This window comes from Ovis canadensis, chromosome 1 (genome assembly GCF_042477335.2).
Source record: "Ovis canadensis isolate MfBH-ARS-UI-01 breed Bighorn chromosome 1, ARS-UI_OviCan_v2, whole genome shotgun sequence".
NCBI lineage: Eukaryota > Metazoa > Chordata > Mammalia > Artiodactyla > Bovidae > Ovis > Ovis canadensis.
Window position 1 is genome coordinate 187783922 of NC_091245.1, and position 23387 is coordinate 187807308.

Here is a 23387-nt window from a genome sequence, read left to right on the forward strand (position 1 = left end):
CAAGTGTTAATGCCATTGATTCCACTATTGATGTCTTTTGCATTCAGAGGGGCTTTAATTTGTAGACTCTGCTCTTTTTGCCTGTACACATACTTATTTAAGGTGACTTTTGTAGATTGCTGATTTTGTCCATTATATTCTGATTTTACCAGTTTAGCTAAAGTCTTGTGAAAAGCACCTCATTTTTGACTCCAATGTACCCCATCTGCATTCTTTGTCTCATGTTCATGCTCAATCACTAAGTTGTGTCTGACCTTTTCAACTCCATGGACTGTAGCCTGCCAGGCTCCTCTGTTCATGGGATTTCTCTGACAAGAATACTGGAGAGGGTTGCCGTCTCCTTCTCCAGGGGATCTTCTCCCTTCTCCCAGGGATCAAACCCTTGTCTCCTACATCTCCTGCATTGACAGGTAGATTCTTTACCACTGACCCACCAGGGAAGCCTGCATTCTTTGTCTACTCATGATTAAACATGAAAAAAAAAAAAACTATTGCAAAAGGGTTGTTATTAACAATACGTACTGCTTCAAGAAAGATTTTGTTGGAAAGGAATATAGAAAAAATGAAAATGGCTTAACTTGTAAGGATAGCATGACAGTGGGTGAATTTTTTGCTTTTGATATAATTTACCAATGATATCTTATCATGAAAAATATAGTGAATTTTGACAATACTTTAATGTCATGTTTAAAGTCCTATATGTTCAAAGAAGGGTGATTTTTTGCTTCTCTTTAAATCCTTCTGGTGTCTAGCTTTTTTGCTAGATATAAATCTTCAAAAAAGTATTTGATGCCAACTGCTGCAGTTCTCAAGCTGCTTCATTCTCTCTTTGTTTTTTTAGGAAGAAGAAGATATAGAAATGGCTGTGATCTACCTTCAAAAGTTGCTCCGGGGCAGAGTTGTTCAAAACATGGTGTGTAGGGTGGACCCTGGTCCTGTTCTTCTCCTTTGAAGCCAGATTCACAGAGTGCACCTGTGCTTGTTTCCTTGGGGTGAATTGCCTCCCACACCCTCCTGTCCTGTGGAACGATGCTGTTGAGTTACCTGCTCTTTCCCTTTTCCTGCCATAGCTGGCCCAAGTGAGTGGCACAGTATCAAGGAAAGAAAGGAGCCGCCTGCTGTTTCCTGTGTGTAACCAAAGCAGTGTGAAGCTAGTGTCGTCCATGGAACTGCTGAATCCAGCAGTTTTCATACATGAATTTTGACTATTAAGCATTGCAAACTAAGTGGATTCTCTAATTTTCCACAGTCATAATAATCTGAGCTTGTATATTAGCTAGCAATGCATGAATAATAAATGAAATAGCTAAGTAAATAAATAACTATAGTTTTGAACTCTTAGTGTATGCTCACATTATATATTCTTTGCTCTACATATATCAGCATATTTTTTTTTCTATCAATTACCCATTTTATAGGTGAGTAATACGAGCCTGAATGAGATTATGTTAAGTGCCAGCAAATTCAACTCTGGTCTTCCTGACCGTAAAGCCTTAGTCAGATCATTGTGCTTCTTAAGTTTAAAAAGGGACTATTGTAAAGCCTCAGCTAAAACATTTTTTCTTCCCCAGACAGCTATAACTTAAGAGACTCAGTTATGGTGAGTCAGTCCAGGGAGGCTGGATGAGCGTCTTGTGTTCACCGCTATTCCCCGTCCTGCCAGTATTTCTGCAGGAGAAACGCCGCAGTGAAGTTCAGACAGCAGGTTGTGTGTTCCAGACCAGGAGCAGATCTCTCAGAAAAGAAAAATGACAATGAAAAATACCCCCCAGGCTTCTTAGGGGAAGAGCCAGGAAACGAAGGGAAGGTTCCAGTTTCTTAACATGACCCTAGAAGTGTCACCTTGTCTTTGAGAGGCATTTTAAGAAATTCAGTCAACGGTTACCTGATAGTTGAGTTCCTGTCTGCCTGAATAGCTGAAGGAGCTTTAGAAAACAGGGCTGACGCCTGGCTCGGTGGCATACACCTGGTGCATGGCCCTGAATGGTGGAGCAGAACCCGCGGTTCATGAGCGCCTCACCGGTCACTGCCTGCAAGGCCTCGTGCTTGCACTGGCAATGCTGATTTGTGGGTCTCTGATTTGATTTGATACAGATGTTTGAAGGGAAAGAGAAACGACTGGAGTTGATCCAGGAGCTGCGCACCAGCCACGCACTGCAAGAAGATGACAGGCTGGTGAAGAAAGCGGAGAAGCAGGTGACCCTGGCCCTGCAGCGGCAGAGGAACTTGCACGAGCACAAGGTTCTTTCCTCTCCTTTCTTCTCCCATTTTCACCCTTGATTTTTATTACTGTGCAAACAACAGATGAGGTGATGTAGAAGAAACACCCCCCACAATCCCAGCATTTTTCACCAGTGGTACGACAGTCCACAATTTGAATGGACTGTATCCTCCCTGAGTTGAATATGCTTTTCTTTTTTTTTAATTCGCAAAAAGGAAAGGAAAAAAGCTTCACTGTTTTAAAAGGTTTTCTTTTCCAATTTTTCTTAACTATTTAGTGACTCTATTACATTTCAGTGGAAGCTAAGTAGAATGAATAAATACTGAAAGCAATAAGAAAAAGTGAGAAATGAGATTTTAAAAACTGTCCACACTCATGTATGAGTTTTGGAGCTGTACATAGCTCATGCTCCTTAAACTGCACATTAAATATATTAATATGTTATTCTGTGACTTTCCTCAGGTTTTCTGAGCTCTGTGTGACTGACAGTAGCTGGTGATTGCAGGTCTAACCCAACAACTGGAAATGTGTTTCCTACTTTCTGCTGGTGTTTGTGTATATATACACAGTATTTAACATTGACTAAAGTGGAGGTATACTTTTACTGTCTCTCCCACTTATCTGTAAATCAATGTGAAAAGAATCAATTTGCAACGTGTTGTAAGGAAGTAGACGTACAGCAAAGTTAATATTACCCACCTTTAGTGACACAGCTCTGGTGCTGTGAACTGGGCACAAATGGTCAGCAGCTCTGAAGCGAGCATCCCTGTGCTCCCTTCATGCGACAGCAGGGCTGAGAGTGCTCTCTGAGTGATGGGGGCTGGTTTAGGGGAGGGAAGAAGAAAGCCACAGATGGTGAGACCCAGCCAAGGGACCAGAGAAGGAAGAGGAGAATGTAGTCACTGGAGTCTCTGAATCTGGGGGCCCTGGAGCCCTGGATATGATGGAAACGAGCTGCACATCTGTTCAGAGAGAGAGCAGAATGCTCAGGCAGTGGAATGCCCAGGACCTGGATGCAAGAATGCCCGCTTTGGCCCCTTCAAGGTTTCTGATTATAGACTTGAGCGGCTATAGCTAAGACAATCCAGAGTTTTTAATTCATCTATCCCATTGAGTGGATAAATACTTGACTGATAGACATGATGACGGCTAAGAGCTAAGAGAGGAATTAATGGGAAGAGCTGTCACATAGCCACAGACGCGCCCTGTTTACCTTCGGCTGCTCCTGGCTACGCCTGTGGGATGCGGGCATCTGGGGCAGTGGGCGTCTCGCGTACCTATAGCAGCTCTGATCCTCTCATTTTCTCCCTCTCTTATATCAAGGGGAATCGTCAGTGTGAGAGCAGCAAGTGTCTGGGAGAAGAGCCTTTCCCCCTTACCACTGAGGCTAGGAGCAGGAACACAGTACAGGCTTCTTAAACACTTTTATTCTCATTGTGCCAAAGCCAGGACAGAGGGATCCATAAATAAACACAGTGGCTTATTCCTGGCCAGGAACTCTGGGCCCCAGCTACCTCAGTGACTACATAGACATGTAGGCTTATTTCCTACTCTGTTTCAAAGGCAGTTCTTAATGACTTTGAAGTTACTTAAATTAATAAAAAGTACCAAGGTTTTCTACTTTCATGTTACTGAAAAGCTTGAAAACTTGGTGTTAAAGGACCAAGCATTGAAAAATTAAAAGGTATCATGAGTGAATTTCTAGGAGATTCTATTTTTTTGAACTCCAATATTATCTTTTAATCAAAACCTTGACATTTCCCTTCATGTCTGGGGAGACATAAGCACTTTACCTTCTGGATAAAATTGAAAGGAAAAAAAAAATTGTGTGGATGCTAACTAATGTTTTGCTAAACGATCATCCATTGCTGAACAATCCGCTTTCTCAAGTCTAAGTTTGTATCGTAAGTTTTCCTAGTAAAACCATTGCGTCCTGAAAGGGAAGTGCCTGCCGAGGGTAATCCAGCATCCCTCCTGATGAATCACACTTCTTAGTGGAATCTGTATCCTCATAGTCATATTATTATTTTTAAGGTGTCGCTGGTTGAAAACCACTTGGCTGGACTGGAAGGAAGGGTGCTGGCAGACATGTTTGACTTCCTGTCCAAAGAGCTGGTGAGACTGCAGGAGGAGAGGCGGGTCCACGCCCTGGCCATGCTGGCCGAGCGGCAGCGCCGGATGCGCGAAGCTGAAGAGAGCGGCCGGCGCCAGGTGGAGCAGAGGCGCCTGCAGGAGGAGGACCAGATATTTAAGGAGGCAAGTGGGGACGTCGTAAGGAAGCCGTTTATAAGGAGCTGAGTCAAACCCAAGGAACCTCAAGATAGGAGATGGCTTTCATTTCTTAATTGTCTTCAACAGATAATATATTGGGTTCCTAGGATATGCCCAGCAGTATGTAAAGGCATTGTGGGATACTTTGGAGGGAAATACCAGGCATGGCCCCTTCTCTCCTGGAGCTTAAATCCTATATAACATGCAAATAAGGGTAGAATAAGAAAAGATGGTGTTTTGTGTGGTGTTTCATGCGGGAAACAAGTGGGGCCCAGTGACACATTTTTACAGAGGTCATTGGGGGTACTTGTTGTATGAACAGGTTGGAGGGAGGACAGGGTGGAAATAAGGGACTTGAAAGGAGGCTGATGAACTAACTTAGAGCAGAGTGAGAAATAGGGTGAAGTCAAGTATAAAGTCCAGTTTCCCGTGTCTGTGAGTAGGGAGATGACGGTTGTTTTCCGAGGCAGGAAAGCTGAGGGCAGAATAGGTTTGGGGCAGGGGTGGAATCAGGAGTTTGATTTACATTAGGTTGAGACATCTTGGTAGAGGTGTCATTTCAGCAAATGAATATATCAGATGGAATTTAGAAGAGATTTTTTTGACTAAAGATACAAACGTGGGAGTTAGGAATGCCAGGCTGGTAAATTAGAATTCTGACCAAGTCCCAGTGGATGTGAAATTCCAGACTGACCCAGATGCAAACTCAGAGGAAATTTGAGGAATCAATAATATCTCAAAGCACTCTTGCCCTCATCAAGAATGCAAAAGCTCAAGTGATAAAATTGGAGGGAATTTGTGAGGAAGATTTCTTTAAGGGGAGCTGTGCTGTGACTAATACCCGCCCCCCCATATCACACCTAGAGTCTGGGGAGTGCATGTCCCCTTTCTTGGGGAGCTTGATGTGTGTTCTTTCAGTTAGAGTGTCTGACCCCCAGGAATGCAGAGGTGGAAGCTGGGCAGGCTGAGGGGTTTGAGCACAGAAGAGGCTGCGTGGGCAGCCAGCACACCCAGAATATGTCAAAGCAAAGACTGTGTGAGTCTCCCTTGGGCCAGATGGGAAAGACGGAAAGTGCCAACCTTTTTTAAAAAGTGCCAATTAAAAATAAAAAAAAAAATTCCTGTCCAGGAGGCTATCTGAATTGTAAATATGGATACTACTTTTGAGCTCCTCGGGTAAGAAAAAATAATGCTATGTCAACTGGAGGTTTTATTTGATCTGTGATCTTAAGGATTTACCCAATTCCCAGGGAATTAGGATTGATTCATAAATAGTATTTGCTGTTTTTTCTAATTAAAAAATTGATTAAAATTAAAGATTTTCCATCTTCTGTACAGCTTAAAAACTTGTAGGTTGTATATTGTCAAGTTCAGCTTTTTTTTTTTTTACTTAACAGTGTTATATTGGTTTTGCCATACATCAACATGAGTCCGCCATGGGTGTACACACGTTCCCCATCCTGAACCCCCCTCCCCTCTCCCTCCCCAAGTTTTTAATTGGAGTGGAGGATCATTTCTGGTGTCAAACAGCCTATAATAATAATTCGTATTCTAGTTTCCTGTCATCCTAACAGCTTTTCTTTAAATAGGATTACTGAGATTTAGCAATTTTTAGCAAACAGGAGCATACTATCCCCTACTGAAATCACTAAGGAAAAACCAGCTGGGATGGGAAGAACCAGTTGGGAGTGAGAATAAAAGGAGAGAGACAAAGGAACTACTATACTCAGAAATACAAAGAGGAAGATACTAGTCAAAGACTTCTAGGAAGGTGTCTTTTAGATGGGAACAGCCCCAGGAAATGTCAGCACGTCTGGGAGGGGCATGAAAGGGTTAAAATGACCCTTCTGGCCTGATTTAAGGATCGTTTATGTAAAGAATGTATCCATCCAGGGACGCCCCCATGCATCATTTAAATTCCCTATCTTCCATCATATGATCCTTTTCTAGATAAATATACTTGCATGCACATAAGTATACCAAAAACTAGAAATGTACACATTAGTAAATTTCCAGAAAAATAACATATATCGAGAAATATAGTCATAGACTCATATTTAAATGCATATACACTTCATGTCCATACATGAAGACACATTCACAAACATGATCCCGTGAGCACAGTATTAGCAAAGATGTGGAGGAACGTATAGACACACACACAGCCACCCGAGCGTTTCCTTTACTCACTTATGCACATACAAGCACAAATGTGTCCACACACACACATTTATAGAGATGCATGTAAACACACAAGTACATTTATTGTTAGAAGTAGACCACATTAAACTTCCCACCTCTGAACAAGACTCAACTGTCTCATTGTTCCATTCTAGGTGTGACTTGTCTCCTGAATAAGATTGTGGTCTCCATGGTAGCAGCCATGTTGTATATCCCTTTGTGCCTTCCGCAGCACCAGCGTAGCCCTCTGTACAGAACAGGCATTGAGAAAATATATGTTGGTTTGTTGGTTGATACCATATTGAACTGTGGTCCCTGGGTCTCTCCCATAGGGAGCCACAGGGATTCAAGGATATGGACTTGGTATTTCACGGGTAGATACACAGTAGACATGTCATATTCAGAGTCCTGCTGCAGTGCCAGTCAAGATACAGGTACTAAGTTGTTACTGAGTCCCAAGCATTATCTCAGATATAAAGAAATATTTAGACATTAAATAGAAAGCACTCTTATCCCCCAAAGCTCAAAATCTATTGAGACTACATAGAGAACAAAGTATGCCACCCTTGATGTTTGTGATGCTTCCTGGGTATCTACCTATCAAACAGGCAAAACGAAATTGTATTATTTATGACTGAAATCTTAAGGAGCAAAACTCTAAAGAAAATGAAGTCTACCATAAACTCATGAGAATGGAAAGGAGCTGTGGTCAGATGGAACCCACTGTGGCCTCTGGGCTACTACCAGTGGCTTGACCAGAATTCATTACACTGTACATTTGTGTGCTGTGCACTTTTCTAAATGTATATTCTATTTCACAATTTCAGAAAGCTTTCAAAAGAAGCAGTCCAGGACTGGTATGATAGTTTAAAAAAGTTCATCAGAGACCCAGAATCCTTCTAGACTTGTGCTTTTCTGTCCCTGGGGCGTGACCCTCACGGCAGTTTAAGATGACTGGTGCCTCCTGCATTTTGTCCCCATGAAATGAGAAATGAGAAGAAAATAAGCTAGGTCTTTCCCTTTAAGAATCCTTTAAGAGGAAGGAGAGAAAGGATGTTGCGTAAGTCTTAGTCTCTGCCACAATTAGGTAGCCTGACCAAGTCACACTGCTGTAAGAACAAAGCCAGGACCTAAAACAGAGTTCCTGAGTCAAGCCTGTGATCTTTTTGCAGTGTTTTGTATTGCCCACCCCAAACTGAGACCCATAATTCTAAAATGAGCCAAATATGTAGGGTCTGCCCAGAATGGGTAGATATAGGTGGATGAGAAATGGACTAAAGGAACGTACAGTGCAGGGACTGTGGACTGGATAAATGAAATGGGGATGCTAAGAGTCTTGGCCAGTGTTTGTGCGTTTTTCTTGTCTTGTTTATGGTAGTAGCATCCCTTTTCTGAGTAGCCGGCGTATTTGGGACTTTTGCAGGTGATTAAAGTTCACCAAAGCACCGTAACTTCCTATCTGGAGGACATAATACTGAACACTGAAGAGAACACTGCAGAAGAACAAGCCAGGGCGGAAATAGAGAAGATGGCTGAGGAAATCAATGACATTGCTTATGAAATGGAAAGCCGGTGTGTACCAAGGGGACAGATGGTGGGATGGACAGCCCCTTTGCTGTTACTCATGTGTGTTTTTCAAGGGCCTAAGATTTCACCACCAAGGAGAAACAAATAACTGACTCATGCTTCAGCATGCTTTGTTTTAACGGCTGCCAGCAGACCTGTACTTTTGTATGTCAGGAGCCACACGCTGGGAATAGAATTTTCAGTTATCCTCTGCAGTCTGGATCACTTTCATATTTCTTACTTTTAGAATATCACAAAGCTTGAAAGAAATGTGAGTATGTCCAATTTTACTTGGCTGTCACCCCAAGGTTTTTGGCTTCCATGTGTAAATTGTGTCTCTTAACACTCCTTTCCTGGGAGGCAGGGGAAGTAAAGGACAAATTTGGATTTTCCATGGAGTTAAGGAAACTCACCAGGAATGCACTATTTCAGATCACTCAAGGAAAAGGCAGTCGTAGGAGCTGAGCAGTGGAGCTCCTTAACACGCGAGTAGGATCCAAGTGTCAATCGGCAGCTCAAGCAAGGCAGCAAAGGAAACGCTTTTAATATGTTCTTATTTTTCAGTCGCACTCAGCTTCAGTCAGAGGAGATTGTGGCCGAGCTGGTTTACAGTTTCCTAATCCCACAGGTGCAAAAGGACTTTGTCAAAGAAAAGGGTAAGTCAACATAAATGCTTCATTTGATAATCTTTTTAAAGATAGAAGCTATTTTCAATATTACAGAGATTTAAAACTGAGCAGAGGTATGGGGGAAATTCTGAAGAGGAATCAGAGTTATCTTCAAAGTTTGTCAAGTTCCCTTGATGCTGTCCAGTGGCAAAATATAATCTCCTCCAGTATGGATGCGTGCGGTTCTAATAAGTTTGATGAAGCATTAAATTCAAACCAAACCTTAAGATACAGTTCTCAGAAGAGGTGTATTTTGGGGTTTTTGTTTTTGATTGAAATAGTTGATTCACAATATTATGTTAGTTTCAGGTATATAGCAAAATCATTGTTATTTATATATGTATATACACACACACAAATCTTCTGATTCTTTTCCACTATAGGTTAACAAGATATTGAATATAGTTCCCTGTGCTATACAGCGAATCCTTGTTTATTATATATATACTTGTGTGTATATGTTAATCCCATATTCCTAATTTATCCCTCCCCCATCTCGTTCCTCTTTGGTAACCATCAGCTTGTGTTTTGTGATTTGATTTTTTCAACGTGAAACAAATGTTGAGAGTATGCAGGGTTTTCCAACTGTGGCCGCCTTTTGGAGGCAGGGCATGTGCAAGTCAGGTGCTGAAAAGCAGGAAGCCTGACAGACCTAACACTATTCTACAGCTCTGCTGAGTCACAATATCTTTTGTTCCTGCCAGAGCTCATCTCAGTAGAAGTAGCCTCACTTATCATTTGCCAAAAGTGGCATGTTTTTAAAGATTGCTGCTTTTATTCAGTAGAGGAGGAGAAGGAAAAAAAAGGGGTTTTAAAGAAACAATGTTCTTCCAGAGCTTTCAGGGTACTAGTGATAGTCCTGAGCCCAGAGGGAGGGGGTGCGACCAGTAGATCAATATTAAGTGAAATACGAGCCTGGGAGGTTTCAAGAGTTTGCAAGAGAATTCTAGACGAGTTTGAGAGAAATGTAATATTTCAGATCATGTAACTAGGGAGTAAGGAATGGTAGAGTTCTAATGCATTAGAAGAGAACAAAGAAATACCCTGTCTTCCCATTACATGATTGTACCGTAGTTTTTAAACCACTACCCCCAGCAGTAAGCACTTAGTTTATTCCTGTGTGTTTTCCTATAAAAAGCTGTGAACACCCTGGTCATTCGTCTGAGAGTAAACTCCTAGTAGTACAATGCTGGAAATACAGTGTGTATGTTTTACATTTTGATAGATACAACCAAACTGCCCCCACAAAAAAAACTTCAATTCATATCCCCATCAACAATGTATGATAATGCTTCTACCGAAAGAACTTCAATTTTCAGATCAAATAATAAGTATCCCTGTATCACTTTTTATTATAAAAGGGATCTTATGTTTTCTAGATCCTTAAGAAAATAAGTAACTCCTTTCTCCTCCTCAGTGCAAAGTGAGGCCAGCCTGTTTCATATCAGTTCACCTGAAGAAGAGGAGAAATCCTGTGTTTAACAGTTACTGGTTTATGACCCTCTCCCCCAGCTTCTCCTGACTCTGAGAGGAAGGAGCTGAAGGAGTCTTGATCTATAGAGATCAGTGGGAGTCATCTGTGGGCAAACTGAGCAAACCTGACCTCTTCCCTTTATATGGATGTAGCCCAAATGAAGAAAGCCATCTGGATGGGGAGTACACATTATATTTCTTTCTCTTTCCAAGTAAGGTGTCCATGCGTTATAAATACTCTTTACCCCAAATTAAGAACTATCACATACAGACCGTTTGAGATATCTCATTATTGATTTATTTGGATGCATTAAAAAAAATTTATTGAGGTCTAGTTGACTTACTCGTTTCAGCTGTACAACAATGATTTAAAATTTTCATAGATTACATTGTTTAAAGTTATGATAATATATTGGCTATATTCCCTGTGCTGTACAATATATCCTTGTAGCTTACTTACTTTATACATGGTGGTTTGTATCTCTTAATCCCTTATCCCCATCTTGCCCCTCCCAGCTTCCCTTTCCTCACTGGTAACCACTTGCTTGTTCTCTGTATCTGGGGATCTGTTTTGTTAAATTCATTTGTTTGATTTTTTGAGATTCCACATGTAAGTGATAACTGCAGTATTTGTCTGATTTATTTCACGGAGCACAGTACCGTCCACATCAATCCATGTTGTTGCAAATGGCAAGCTTGTTTTCTGTATATGGTTCTGTAGTATTCCATGCGGCTTCACTCTCACTTTTCACTTTCATGCATTGGAGAAGGAGGTGGCAACCCACTCCAGAGTCGCAGAGTCGGACACGACTGAAGCGACTTTGCAGCAGCAGCAGCAGCAGCAGCAGTATTCCATTATATATGTGTGTAAACACACACACACCCATGTCTTTTTATGCTTTCACCTGTTGATGGACTTGTAAGTTGCTTCCATATCCTGTCTACTGTAAATAATGTGAGGAGCCAGCTCATTGGAAAAGACCATGATCCTGGGAAGGACTGACGGCAGGAGGAGGAGGGGAGGCAGAAGATGAGGTGGTTAAGAAGCATTCCTACCGCAGCAGTTTTTTGAAAAGTTTGAGAGTAGGTGTTTACCTGTGAAGCCATCTGGTCCAGACTTTTGTTTGTTGGGAATGTTCTTTTGTTACTTATTCAATTTCAGTAGTGGTACTTGCTCTTTTACACTTTCTATGTTCCCTGTTTTAGCCTTGTGAGATTCTACATTACTAGTAATCTGTCCATTACTTCTTGCTTCTTTATTTTATTGGCATACAGTTGTTCATATTGTTCTCTTATTTCTGTGGTGTTGGTTATAGCTTCTCCTTTTCATTTCTGATTTTATTTATTTGGTCCCTCTTTTTTTCTTGAATTTCACGAAGGATTTATCAATTTTATCTTCTCAAAGCAAGAGCTCTTATTTTCATTGATCTTTTCTACTGCATAAGAAATAGGCTACCTTTCAATTATTTCTTCTCTGATCTTTGATTTCTTTTCTTCTGCTGACTTCTGTTAGTTGCTTGGTGTACGATCAGGTTCTTGGTTTGAGATATTTCTTTCCTGAGGTAGGCTTGTATCACTATGAACTTTTATGAGCTGCTTTTACGACATCCCAGAGATTTGGATCGTTGCATGTTTTACTTCATATGTCTCCATGTATTTTTTAAATTTCTTCTTTGATTTCTTTAGTGATCCATTGGTTGTTAGCGGCATATTGTTTGGCCTCTGCATGTTTTTAGTATTTTCTCATAGTTGGCTTTTAGTTTCAGAGTTGTACTTATAAAAGATGTGAGATTTAAGTTTTATTAAATTTATTGAGACGTCTTGTGGCCTCAGTTCAGTTCAGTCGCTCAGTCATGTCTGACTCTTTGCAACCCCATGACTGCAGCACGCCAGGCCTCCCCTGTCCATCACCAATTCCCCGAGTTTACTCAAACTCATGTCCATTGAGTCGGTGATGCCATCCAACCATTTCATCCTGTCGTCCCCTTCTCCTCCCACTTTCAATCTTTCCCAGCATCAGGGTCTTTTGAAATAAATCAGTTCTTTGCATCAGGTGGCCAAAGTATTGGAGTTTTAGCTTCAGCATCAGTCCTTCCAATGAATATTCAGGACTGATTTCCTTTAGGATGGACTGGTTGGATCTCCTTGCAGTCCAAGAGACTCTTAAGAGTCTTCTCCAACATCATGGTTCAAAAGCATCAATTTTTCAGTGCTCAGCTTTCTTTATAGTCCAACTCTCATGCCCATACACAACTACTGGAAAAACCATAGCTTTGACTAGACAGACTTTTGTTGGCAAAGTAATGTCTCTGCTTTTTAATATGCTGTCTAGGTTGGTCATAAATTTTCTTCCAAGGAGTTAGCGTCTTTTAATTTCATGGCTGCAGTCACCATCTACATTGATTTTGGAGCCCCCCAAAATAAAGTCTGTCACTGTTTCCCCATCTATTTGCCATGAAATGATGGGACCAGATGCCATGATCTTAGTATTCTGAATGCTGAGTTTTAAGCCAACTTTTTCTCTCTCCTCTTTCAATTTCATCAGGAGGCTCTTTTGTTCTTCTTTGCTTTCTGCCATAAGGGTGGTGTCATCTGCATATATGAGGTTATTGATATTTCTCCCGGCAATCTTGATTCCAGCTTGTGCCTCATCCAGCCCAGTGTTTCTCATGATGTACTCTGCATATAAATTAAATAAGCAGGGTGGCAATATACAGCCTTGATGTACTCCTTTCCTGATTTGGAACCAATCTGTTGTTCCATGTCCAGTTCTAACTATTGCTTCCTGACGTGCATACAGATTTCTCAAGAGGCAGGCCAGGTGGTCTGGTATTCCCATCTTTTGAGGAATTTTCCACAGTTTGTTGTGATCCACATAGTCAAAGGCTTTGGCAGAGTCAATAAAGCAGAAATAGATGTTTTTTTCTGGAACTCTGTTATTTCTTCGATGATCCAGCAGATGTTGGCAGTTTGATCTCAGGTTCCTCTGACTTTTCTAAAACCAGCTTGAACATCTGGAAGTTCATGGTTCACGTACTATTGAAGCCTGGCTTGGAGAATTTTGAGCATGACTTTGCTAGCGTGTGAGATGAGTGCAATTTTGCGGTAGTTTGAGCATTCTTTGGCATTGCCTTTCTTTGGGATTGGAATGAAAACTGACCTTTTCCAGTCCTGTGCCCACTGCTGAGTTTTCCAAATTTCCTGGCATATTGAGTGCAGCACTTTCACAGCATCATCTTTTAGGATTTGAAACAGCTCAACTGAAATTCCATCACCTCCACTAACTTTGTTCATAGTAATGCTTCGTAAGGCCCACCTGACTTCACATTCCAGGATGTCTGGCTCTAGGTGAGTGATCATACCATCATGATTATCTGGGTCATGAAGATGTTTTTGTACAGTTCTTCTGTGTGTTCTTGCCACCACTTCTTAATATCTTCTGCTTCTGTTAAGTCCATACCATTTCTGTCCTTTATTGTGCCCATCTTTGCCTGAAATGTTCCCTTGGTATGTCGAATTTTCTTGAAGAGATCTCTAGTCTTTCCCATTCTATTGTTTTCCTCTATATCTTTGCACTGATCACTGAAGAAGACTTTCTTATCTCTCCTTGCTATCCTTTTGGGACTCTGCATTCAAATGGATATATCTTTCCTTTTCTCCTTTGCCTTTAGCTTCTCTTCTTTTCTCAGCTATTTGTAAGGCCTCCTCAGACAACCATTTTGCTTTTTTACATTTCATTTTCTTGAGCGTGGTCTTAATCCCTGTCTCCTATACAATCTTATGAATCTCCATCCATAGTTCTTCAGGCACTCTTAGTTCTAATTCCTTGAATCTATTTCTCACTTCCACTGTATAGTCATATGGGATTTTATTTAGGTCATACCTGAATGGTCTAGTGGTTTTCCCTACTTTCTTCAATTTAAGTCTGAATTTGACAATAGGCATCTTGTGGCCTAGCGTGTAATTTATTCTGGGGAATGTTCCTGTGCACTTGGAAGGAATGTATATTCTTCTGCTTTTGGATTACATGTTCTGTATACATATCTAGTAAGTTCATCTGGTCTGGTGTGTCATTTAAGGCCAGTGTTTCCTTATTAATTATATATGTGGATGACCTGTTCATTGATGTAAGTGGGGTATTAAAGTGCCTAGTTTTGGAAACCTGGATGGAGTCAAACAAACAAAGATTAAAATGTTTTGGGGTTTTCTATAAATATGGAAATTTCTAGATGAAGAGAAGACTGTTCTTGCAGGAAAGCTGTTTGTAATTCACTACAGAGAAATTTCTGAATAATTTCATTTTTCATTGCCTGTGACAGAGGGACCCATATCCTAGGTCTTGCTGTAAAACAAATTCTTACACACACACATACATGCCCTAGTATTGTGTGTTACTGTTGACTTCTGTCTTTATGTCTGTTAATATTTGCCTTATGAATTAAAGTGCTCCTGTGTTGGGTACATCTATAATTATTTCTTCCCTTGATTATTATATAATGTCCTTCTTTGGCTCTTGTAACAACCTTTGTTTTAATATTTGTTTATAAGTATTTCACCCCTGCTTTTCTGTTGATTTCTTTCTGCATATAACACCTTTTTCTATCCTCTGATGTCAGGTGAATCTTTTTTTTTTTTTTAATTTATTTTTATTTTCGACTGCACTGGTTCTCCATTGCTTTGTATGGGCTTTTCTCTGGTTGCGACAAGGCGGCGCTATTCTGTTGCAGTGCTCAGGTCCCTTGTTGTGATGGCTTCTCCTGGTGGAGCATAGGCTGTAGGCAAGCGGGCTTCAGTAGTTGCAGCGTGCAGGCCCAGTAGCTGTGTGCATAGTAGCTGTGTGCACAGGCTTAGTTTCTCCGAGGCATATGAAATCTTCCCAGACCAAGGATCGACCCCGAGTCCCCTGTACTGGCAGACAGATTCTTATCCAGTGCACTATCAGGGAAGTCCCAAGTGAGTCTCTTATAGGCAGCATTTATATGGTTCTTTTGTGTATACATTCAGTCACTGTGTCTTTCGATTGGAGCATTTAGTTCATTTACATTTAAAGTAATTATTGATAGGTAAGGAAGATCCCCTGGAGAAGGGAATGGCAACCCACTCCAATATTCTTGACTGGAGAATTCCAGAGACAGAGGAGCCTGGTGAGCTACAGTCCATGGGGTCACAAAGAGTCGGACGCAACTGAGCAACACGCACGCACGCACGCGCACACACACACACACACGTTGATAGGTAGGTATTAGCATTTTGTTCATTGTTTCGGGATTGTTTTGGTAATTCTTTTGTTTATTCTTGCCTTCTCTTCCCTTTTAATGATTATTCTTTGTGTTATTTGGATTTCTTTCTCTGTGTGTATCTATTGTAGATTTTTGGGTTTTGGGTACCATTAGGTTTATACATAGATGTAGACAACTCTGTCTATATATAATTAAGTGCTTTATCTCTTAATTTCAAATGCATTTTAACAAGTCTGAATTTTATTGTGCTCCCTTCATAATTACTGTTTTTCTCATATTTTGTGTCTAATTGCTTTGTGTATCCCTTAGCTGCTTATTGTGGCGATAGGTGATTTTAGTACTTTTCTCTTTTAGCCTTCCTACTAGCTTTCTACGTGGTTGATTTACTACCTTAACTATATGTTTACCTTTACCAATGAGTTTTCCCCCCCCATAATTTTCATGTTTCTAGTTTGATCTTTTCTTTTTCACTTAGAGAAGTCCCTTTAACCTTTCTTGTAAAGCTGCTTTGGTGGTACTGAACCCTTTTCGCTTTTGCCTATCTGAAAACTTTTGATCTATCAAATCCAAATGAAAGCCTTGCCAGGTAGAATATTCTTGGTTGTAGATTTCCCCTTTCATCAGGTTAACTGTATCTTGCCACTCTTTTCTGGGCTGCAGAGTTTCTGCTGCAAAGTCAGCTTGATAGCCTTATGGGAGTTCCCTAGTACATAACTTGTTTCTTTTCCCTTGCTGCTTTTAATAATCTCTCTTTATCTTTGATTTTTGCAATTTTAATTACAGTATGTTTTGATGTGGTCCTCTTTGGGTTGACCCTGTTTGGGGCTCTCTCTGTGCTTCCTTGACTCGCATGTTTCATCCATTTCACAGGTTAGGGAAGTCTTCAGCTATTATGTCTTAAAGTATGTTCTCTGCCACTTTCTCTGTCTTCTCTTTCTGGGACTCCTGTAAGGTAAATGTTAGTGTGTGTGGTGATGTCCCAAAGGTCTTTTATACTGTCCTTATTTCTTTTTTTCTGTTTAGCTTGAGTGATTTCCACTACTCTCTTACAGCTTACTGATCTATTCCTCAGTATTACTTAATCTACTGTTGATTCCTTCTAGTGTATTTTTCATTTCAGTTACTATATTTCCATCTGTTTAGTTCTTTATATTTTCTAACTCTTGGTTAAAAACATTTACTGCTCGCTCTGTTCATCCATTCTTCTGCAGAGTTCCCTTTTTTGTTGCTAGTCTGCCTATTTTTTTTTTAATTGAAGTATAGTTGATTTACAGTGTTGTGTTAATTTCTGCTGGACAGCAAAGTGATTCAGTTATACATATATATACATCCTCGTTTTACATTCTTTTCTGCTATGGCTTATCACAGGATAGTGAGTATAATTTCTTATGCTTTACAGTAAGACCTTATTTATTCATTCTGTGTCTGGTGAATGGGGGCTACATTCTGGGGAGGCTGTATGGGGGGCCCAAAGTGTCTCAGAGCTGGTGGTGTCCTGCTGGTTGGTATGGCTGGGACCCAGTGGGTCCAGGACTGGTGCCAGCCTACCAGTGGGTTGAGCCAGGATCCAAGGTCTCTTGCTGTAGTAGGCCCTGGGGGTCCCAGTTCTATATTACCTGTGTCCTGGTGTGTAGGGCCAGGTCCTGGGCCCTCTGGTGGACAAGACTATGTCCATGGGTGGCTGTGGGCTTAGGGTGTTCTAATGCAACCTGCCCACTGGTAGTTGGTGCTGAGTCCCTGCCCACCTACTTGCTTGGCCTGAGGTATTCCATTACTGGTGCCTATAGGCTGATGGGTATAGCCTAGGTCCCAAGGCAAATAAGTTACAGGGAGGATTACAAAATAGTGCTCACTAGCACTAGTATTCATGTGGTAGGGCAAGCTCCCCCAAGTGGTTCCTGCCAGTGTCTTTATCCCCAGGGGTGAGGTCCTGTTGCCTTCTACTACCCCGGGAGACTCTCCAAGATTAACGGGTGGGCCGGACCCATGGTCCTGTCAGATTATTTCTTCTGCCCTAGATTGCACAGTGTATAAGATCTTGTGTGTGTCCTTTAAGAGTGGAGTCTATTTGTCACAGGGTCTGCGGAAAGCAAGCCCTGCTGGTCTTCAAAGCCAAATGTTCCAGTACTGTCTTACCAGTGCTGGTACCCTGTGCTGTGGAGCCCAGTGTGGGGCTCAGACTCCTCACTCCTTTGGTGAATCTCTGCAGTTGTAGTAATTTTCCTGTTTGAGGGTTGCCTCCTAGGGGTACGGCTCTTGATTATAACACAACTCTGCCCATCCTACCCGTCTATTATGGTTTGTTCTATATTATCTTTAGTTGTAGAGGTCTTTTCTGGTAGATTCTGGCCTTTCTTATCCATAGTTTCTCTGTAAATAGCTGTAATTTTGCTGTGCCCATGAGAGGAGTTGAGCTTAGAGTCTTCCTAATCCACCAACTCTTATTTTTCTAAAATTTGATAGATGGGAATGACCTTGAAGACCTGTATATAGATGAAAATAATAGTAACAACCAAGGTTTAAATGCATACCAAGTTCCAGAAAATGTATTAAGCATTTTTAGAAATACCTTATCTAAATTTCTTACAACTTCTATAGATGTGTTCTCATACTTCAGTTAAGGAAATTAGTGCTTAGAGAAGTTACACAATTTGCAGATTGCACCATGGTCTATGTGGCTCCAAAGTCCCCATTCTTTCAACCATACTACTGTGAAGTGTTCTAAGTTTCTATGTGATTTACCCTATATAAACTAGCTGACATCTGAACAGCATAGAAGCCATGGTACTTATTGTGCTTTACTAGCTGTATGACTTCGGAGAAGGCGATGGCACCCCACTCCAGTACTCTTGCCTGGAAAATCCCATGGACGGAGGAGTCTGGTGGTCTGCAGTCCATGTGGTCACTAAGGGTCGGACACGACTGAGCAACTTCACTTTCACTTTTCACTTTCATGCATTGGAGAAGGAAATGGCAACCCACTCCAGTGTTCTTGCCTGGAGAATCCCAGGGACGGGGAGCCTGGTGGGCTGCCGTCTATGGGGTCACACAGAGTCAGACACGACTGAAGTGACTTAGCAGTAGCAGCTGTATGACTTTAGGCAAATCACCTAATCTCAGCTGCCTCATCCGAAAATGGGGATAGTAATAATACTCTTTTAGGGTTGTGATTAGTTTAAATGAATAATTATATGCCAGCTATTTAAAACCATACCTGGCGCGAAGTAAGGACAAATGCTAACTGCTACCCCCATCATCATCACGGTTACCACTTTTCAAAAGGGAAATGGGATGCTTAATGTACTAAGCCTTGATAATAAATATTCTTAGAATGTAACACTAAGAACAACTGCTAAAGCCATGAACTCAAATTCATCAGTCAACAAGTACCCTTCATATTAGGGACTGAAGCACAAAGAGAAGCGTGAGACAAGATCTTTACCTTTAGGTCATTTATAATCTAGGTGAAAAGCAAAATGAAACTCCCCTGAAGCACTTGAATACTGAATAGACTGGCACAGACTCAAGCGTGGTCATGAGAAATGTGAGCTGCCTCAGTCAAAGACTTCCTGGAGGAGCTGGACTTGGGCTGGGCTTTGCAGAAGGGCAGGATCTGGAGTACAGGTATTCCAGGTGAGGGAGGCCACTCAGCCGTGGAGTGAAGGCCAACCTAGTGGGAGGAACATGACTGGACTGAACAGAGAGTGAGCAGCAATATTGAGATTTAGGTTGAATTACCTTTGGAATGTGTCCTTCCAAAATCACAGAAAATTTTCTTTAATCCAGTTAGCTTTAAGCAAGAGAATATGTGGCCTGCAAAGTTATCATTTCTGTCTCTACTCTTTTGAAAACCTTTGGGAATGATCTGTTCTGACGTCCAGAGTAACACGTCTCCCGTCCCTTCGGCACAGTAAGGAACTCTCAGCGGAAGCACATCCTGGCAGCCCATCAGATCATCCACAGGCACACAGAGGACATGCTCAAGACGCATTTTGCTCAGCAATGGCGGACATCAGACACTGAGCTACTTGAGGGAGAAACTGAAAATGAGCAAGATACCTAAGGTGAGTTTGATTTTTCCTTTGGAAGGGAGCAGGAGGACAAGCAGCATCACTGAGCTCTGTGCTGTACGCTAACAATCATAATGTGGAAAATGAAGCACTCCCATTTAAATTGGTGCATTTCATGCATCTGTTTGACAGGCCTGAAGCAGTTCCTGTCTGCCAAGGTTTCCACTACAAATTCAAGAAAAAAATACCCTTGTGCTTTCTGTCTGTGGCAGCCCAGACTGAATGCAGGAATACAACAGGGAAAATATTGGTGCATTGCATCTCGGTTATGGAATCTGCTATTGAAACTGTTAGTTGATATGACAGCAGTTAGACTGTTTTGACCAAAAAACAGGACTCAAAATTATTTTTGTAGGTTTTGTTAGCAAATGACTATACTCTATCACAAATAAAGCTACAAAACATGTTTGTGTTATTTAAAACAAAAGCCTTGTTCTCATGGAATTAGATGAGGTACCCCTGTCGCACTGAGCTGGATGCTCAGCGTGGCATGAGGCACAGCCTGCCCAATTCGAGCCCTGATGCCCTCTACAGTAACCACAAGGCTGGGTCTTAGGTGCACCTAACATTCATACTCACAAGATGAACACAGGCCATGTTTGGTATGATTTGAGTATCGATCTCCTCAGAAAGCCATAAGGCCCCACAGCTTCCAACAGCACAGCATCGGGGGTCTCTCTTCCTGTGGGAGCTCTTGCTGAATCTACACAGAGGACCATGTATCAGAATCCTTTAGTCCCCAGGTTACAAAGCTCAGATGCAAGGAAAAGAGCTTCGCGTTGGATGGGTGCAGAAGCTGCCTTGGTTTACATGCCCTGGGACGACTCTCTCTCATAATTCCATTGGCATAGTTTTCAGGGTCCCCCCAATGGATCTGCCTAGTTGCAAAAGTCAGCACACTCAGGAAACCTCAAAGTTACAGTTTCCTGTTAGGTATTAATAGTTTATTTAAAATCCCTCCCTGTCAGATGCTAGTTACTAATTGGGTCATTTTTACCTTTAGTAATGTTGCTTACATGTGTTCAGTCACTCAGTGGTGTCCAGCTCTTTGTGGCCCCATGGACCATAGCCTGCCAGGTTTCTCTGTCCATGGAATTTTCCAAGCAAGAATACTGGAGTGGGTTGCCATTTCCTCTTCTGGGGGATTTTCCTGACCCAGGGATCGAACCCACATCTCCTATGTCTCCTGCATTAGCAGGCAGATTATTTACTACTAGCACTACCTGGGAAGTCCAGTGTTGCTTAGTGACGTAGTTGACACATATACCGCCTTACCAGATTACTGGAGACCAGAGCTACCCTCTAAAATTTCAGAGTAAAATTTTTATGAGAAGGGGTACAGAATGAACCTTTACCTGTAACTTTTCCCTTAAGCCTCCCATGGTAAGAGGCACACTGTTTGCTATTTTACCCTTGAGGCTGTGCTATCTGGTTAGGGAAGGCACTAAGGCCTAGGGAGCAATCTGAACCTGGCATCGAGGAGGTTTGGGTGTTGGCAGCCTACCACTAACTGTACAATCTTATTCTTTCATTGAGGTTTCCTTAAGGAAATTCATTAATAATGAAATAACCTCTGAAATCACTGAAAATATAAGCCATATATTTACATGTAATGTAACATCTATATAATAGCTATATAGTATAAATTCAAGAATCAAAGCATTTTGCCTAACTTATTGTGTTAAAAATCAGCCTTAGAAGTGCAATTCCTCCGCTGGGTCCCTTGGATCTCTCCCTATCCAGTTGATGTATGAGAGTGAGGGAAAGAATCTGAGCATGCACTGGGAAGAACTCAGCTGTAAGGCATTGCCAGCCAGTGCTCCAGATGGATGAAGGACTGAGTGCTTTGGTCTTGAAACAGTGATCTGGGCAGCATATCACAGCATCCTGTGGACGTATAAAGACCCAGATTTCTGGTGGAAGATAGGAGATGGTGAAAGGGAAAGTCGCTCAGTCGTGTGTGAAAGGGAAAGTCGCTCAGTCGTGTCCGACTCTTCTCGAGTCCACGGACTATATAGTCCATGGAATTCTCCAGAGAGGTGATGAGGGCTGACTTAAGGCAATAATATAAATTATAACAGTGAGCCGAGACATACCACTGAGACAGGATGGTGGAGTAGGACATGAGTTTACCTCTTCTTATGGAAACATCAAAATCACAACTAACTGCTGAAACTCCATCAGCAGAAAAACGGAACCTATCAAAAAAGATACCCTGCATCCAAAGACAAAGAAGCCACGATGAGACGACTGGAGGGGCACAATACAGTCAAATCCCATCCATGCCAGGTGGGTGACCCAGTAACTGGAAAATAATTTTACCGTAGAAGCTCTCCTACATGAGTGAAAGATCCGAGCTCCATGTCAGGCTCCCTACCTTGGGATCTGGCAGTGGGAGGAGGAGCCCCCGAAAACCTAGCTTTGAAGGCAAGCAAGATTTGATGAGAGAAATTCCACAGGACTAGGGAAAACAAACTCTGCGTGTGGAGGGTGCACTCATGGTCTCATGTGGCCCAAGGGGAAAGCGGTAACCTCTAAGAGACTGGGCCAGACTTCTCTGCTAGTACTGGAAGTCTCCTGCAGAGGCGGGGAGCAACTGTGGCTCAGTGTGGGGACAAGAACGCGGGCAGCAGTAGTTCTGGGGAGTGCTCATTGGTGTGACCCTCCTAGAGGTTGCCATTTTCTCACTGAGACCTGGCCCCACCCCACAGCCTGTAGGTTTCAGTGTTGGGTGCCTTGGGCCAAATAGCCAACAGGTCAGGAACAAAGCCCTACCCATCAGCAGACATGCTACATGTAAAAGGATGAAATTAGAACACTCAACACCATACACAAAAATAAACTCAAAAGAGATGAAAGCTCTAAATGTAAAGCCAGACACTATAAAACTCTTAGAGGAAACAAAGAATATTCTTTGGCATAAATTGCAACAAGATCTTTTTTGACCCACCACCTAGAGTAATGAAAATAAAAATAAACAAATGAAACCTAATTAAAAGCTTTTACACAGCAAAGGAAACCATAAATGAGGCAGAAAGACATCCCTTAGAATGGAAGAAAATATTTGCAAATGAAGTGACAAGGGATTAACCTCCAAAATATACAAACAGTTCACGCAGCTCAGTATCAAAAGCACAAACCCAATCAAAAAAAAAAAAAAGGGAAGAAGGCCTAAAAAGACATTTCTCCAAAGAAGATATATAGATGGCCAATGGCCAAGAGGCACATGAAAAGGTGCTCATTACTAATTATTGGAAAAATACAAATCAAAGCTACAATGAGATCATCACCTCACACTAATCACAATGGCCACCATGAAAGAGCCTACAACAGTAAATGCTGGAGAGGGTATGAAGAAAAGGGAACCCTCCTGCACTGTCAGTAGGAATGTCAGTTGGTGCAACCACTATGGAAAACAGTGTGGAAGTTCCTTAAAAACCTAAACAGAGAACTACTCTGTGATCCAGCAATTCCACTCCTGGGCATACATCCAGAAAAAACCATGGTTCAAAAGGATACATTCACCAATGTTCATTAAAGCACTGTTTACAGTAATCAAGGCATGGAAGCAACCTAGACGTCCATCAACAGATGAATGGATAAAGATGTGGTGCATGTATACAGTGAAATATTACTCAGCCATAAAAAGGAGTGAAATAAGCCACTTGCAGCAGCATAGGTGGACCTGGAGGTTATC

The 23387-nt window shown here is 41.7% G+C and overlaps 1 protein-coding gene and 1 non-coding gene across 7 annotated transcripts in view; both read left to right on the top strand.

The window, feature by feature from the left end:
• CFAP91 (cilia and flagella associated protein 91) overlaps nucleotides 1–23387 on the top strand; it is a 135670-nt gene that overhangs the window by 61149 nt on the left and 51134 nt on the right. For 5 of the 6 annotated variants that reach the window (XM_069554750.1, XM_069554755.1, XM_069554752.1 and 2 more), the window contains 6 exons: nucleotides 842–913; nucleotides 2095–2241; nucleotides 4256–4477; nucleotides 8097–8245; nucleotides 8804–8895; nucleotides 19532–19684. In XM_069554750.1, coding sequence (XP_069410851.1) covers nucleotides 842–913; nucleotides 2095–2241; nucleotides 4256–4477; nucleotides 8097–8245; nucleotides 8804–8895; nucleotides 19532–19683 — 834 coding nt within the window. In that variant the 3' untranslated portion in view covers nucleotide 19684. Of the gene's footprint in view, nucleotides 1–841; nucleotides 914–2094; nucleotides 2242–4255; nucleotides 4478–8096; nucleotides 8246–8803; nucleotides 8896–19501; nucleotides 19685–23387 lie in introns of all 6 variants that reach the window. The other variant, XR_011249402.1, reaches the window with a different exon arrangement.
• Nucleotides 19806–19928, top strand: LOC138431630 (small nucleolar RNA SNORA31). The gene has a single exon (XR_011253782.1). It is a non-coding gene; the product is annotated as a small nucleolar RNA SNORA31 (small nucleolar RNA).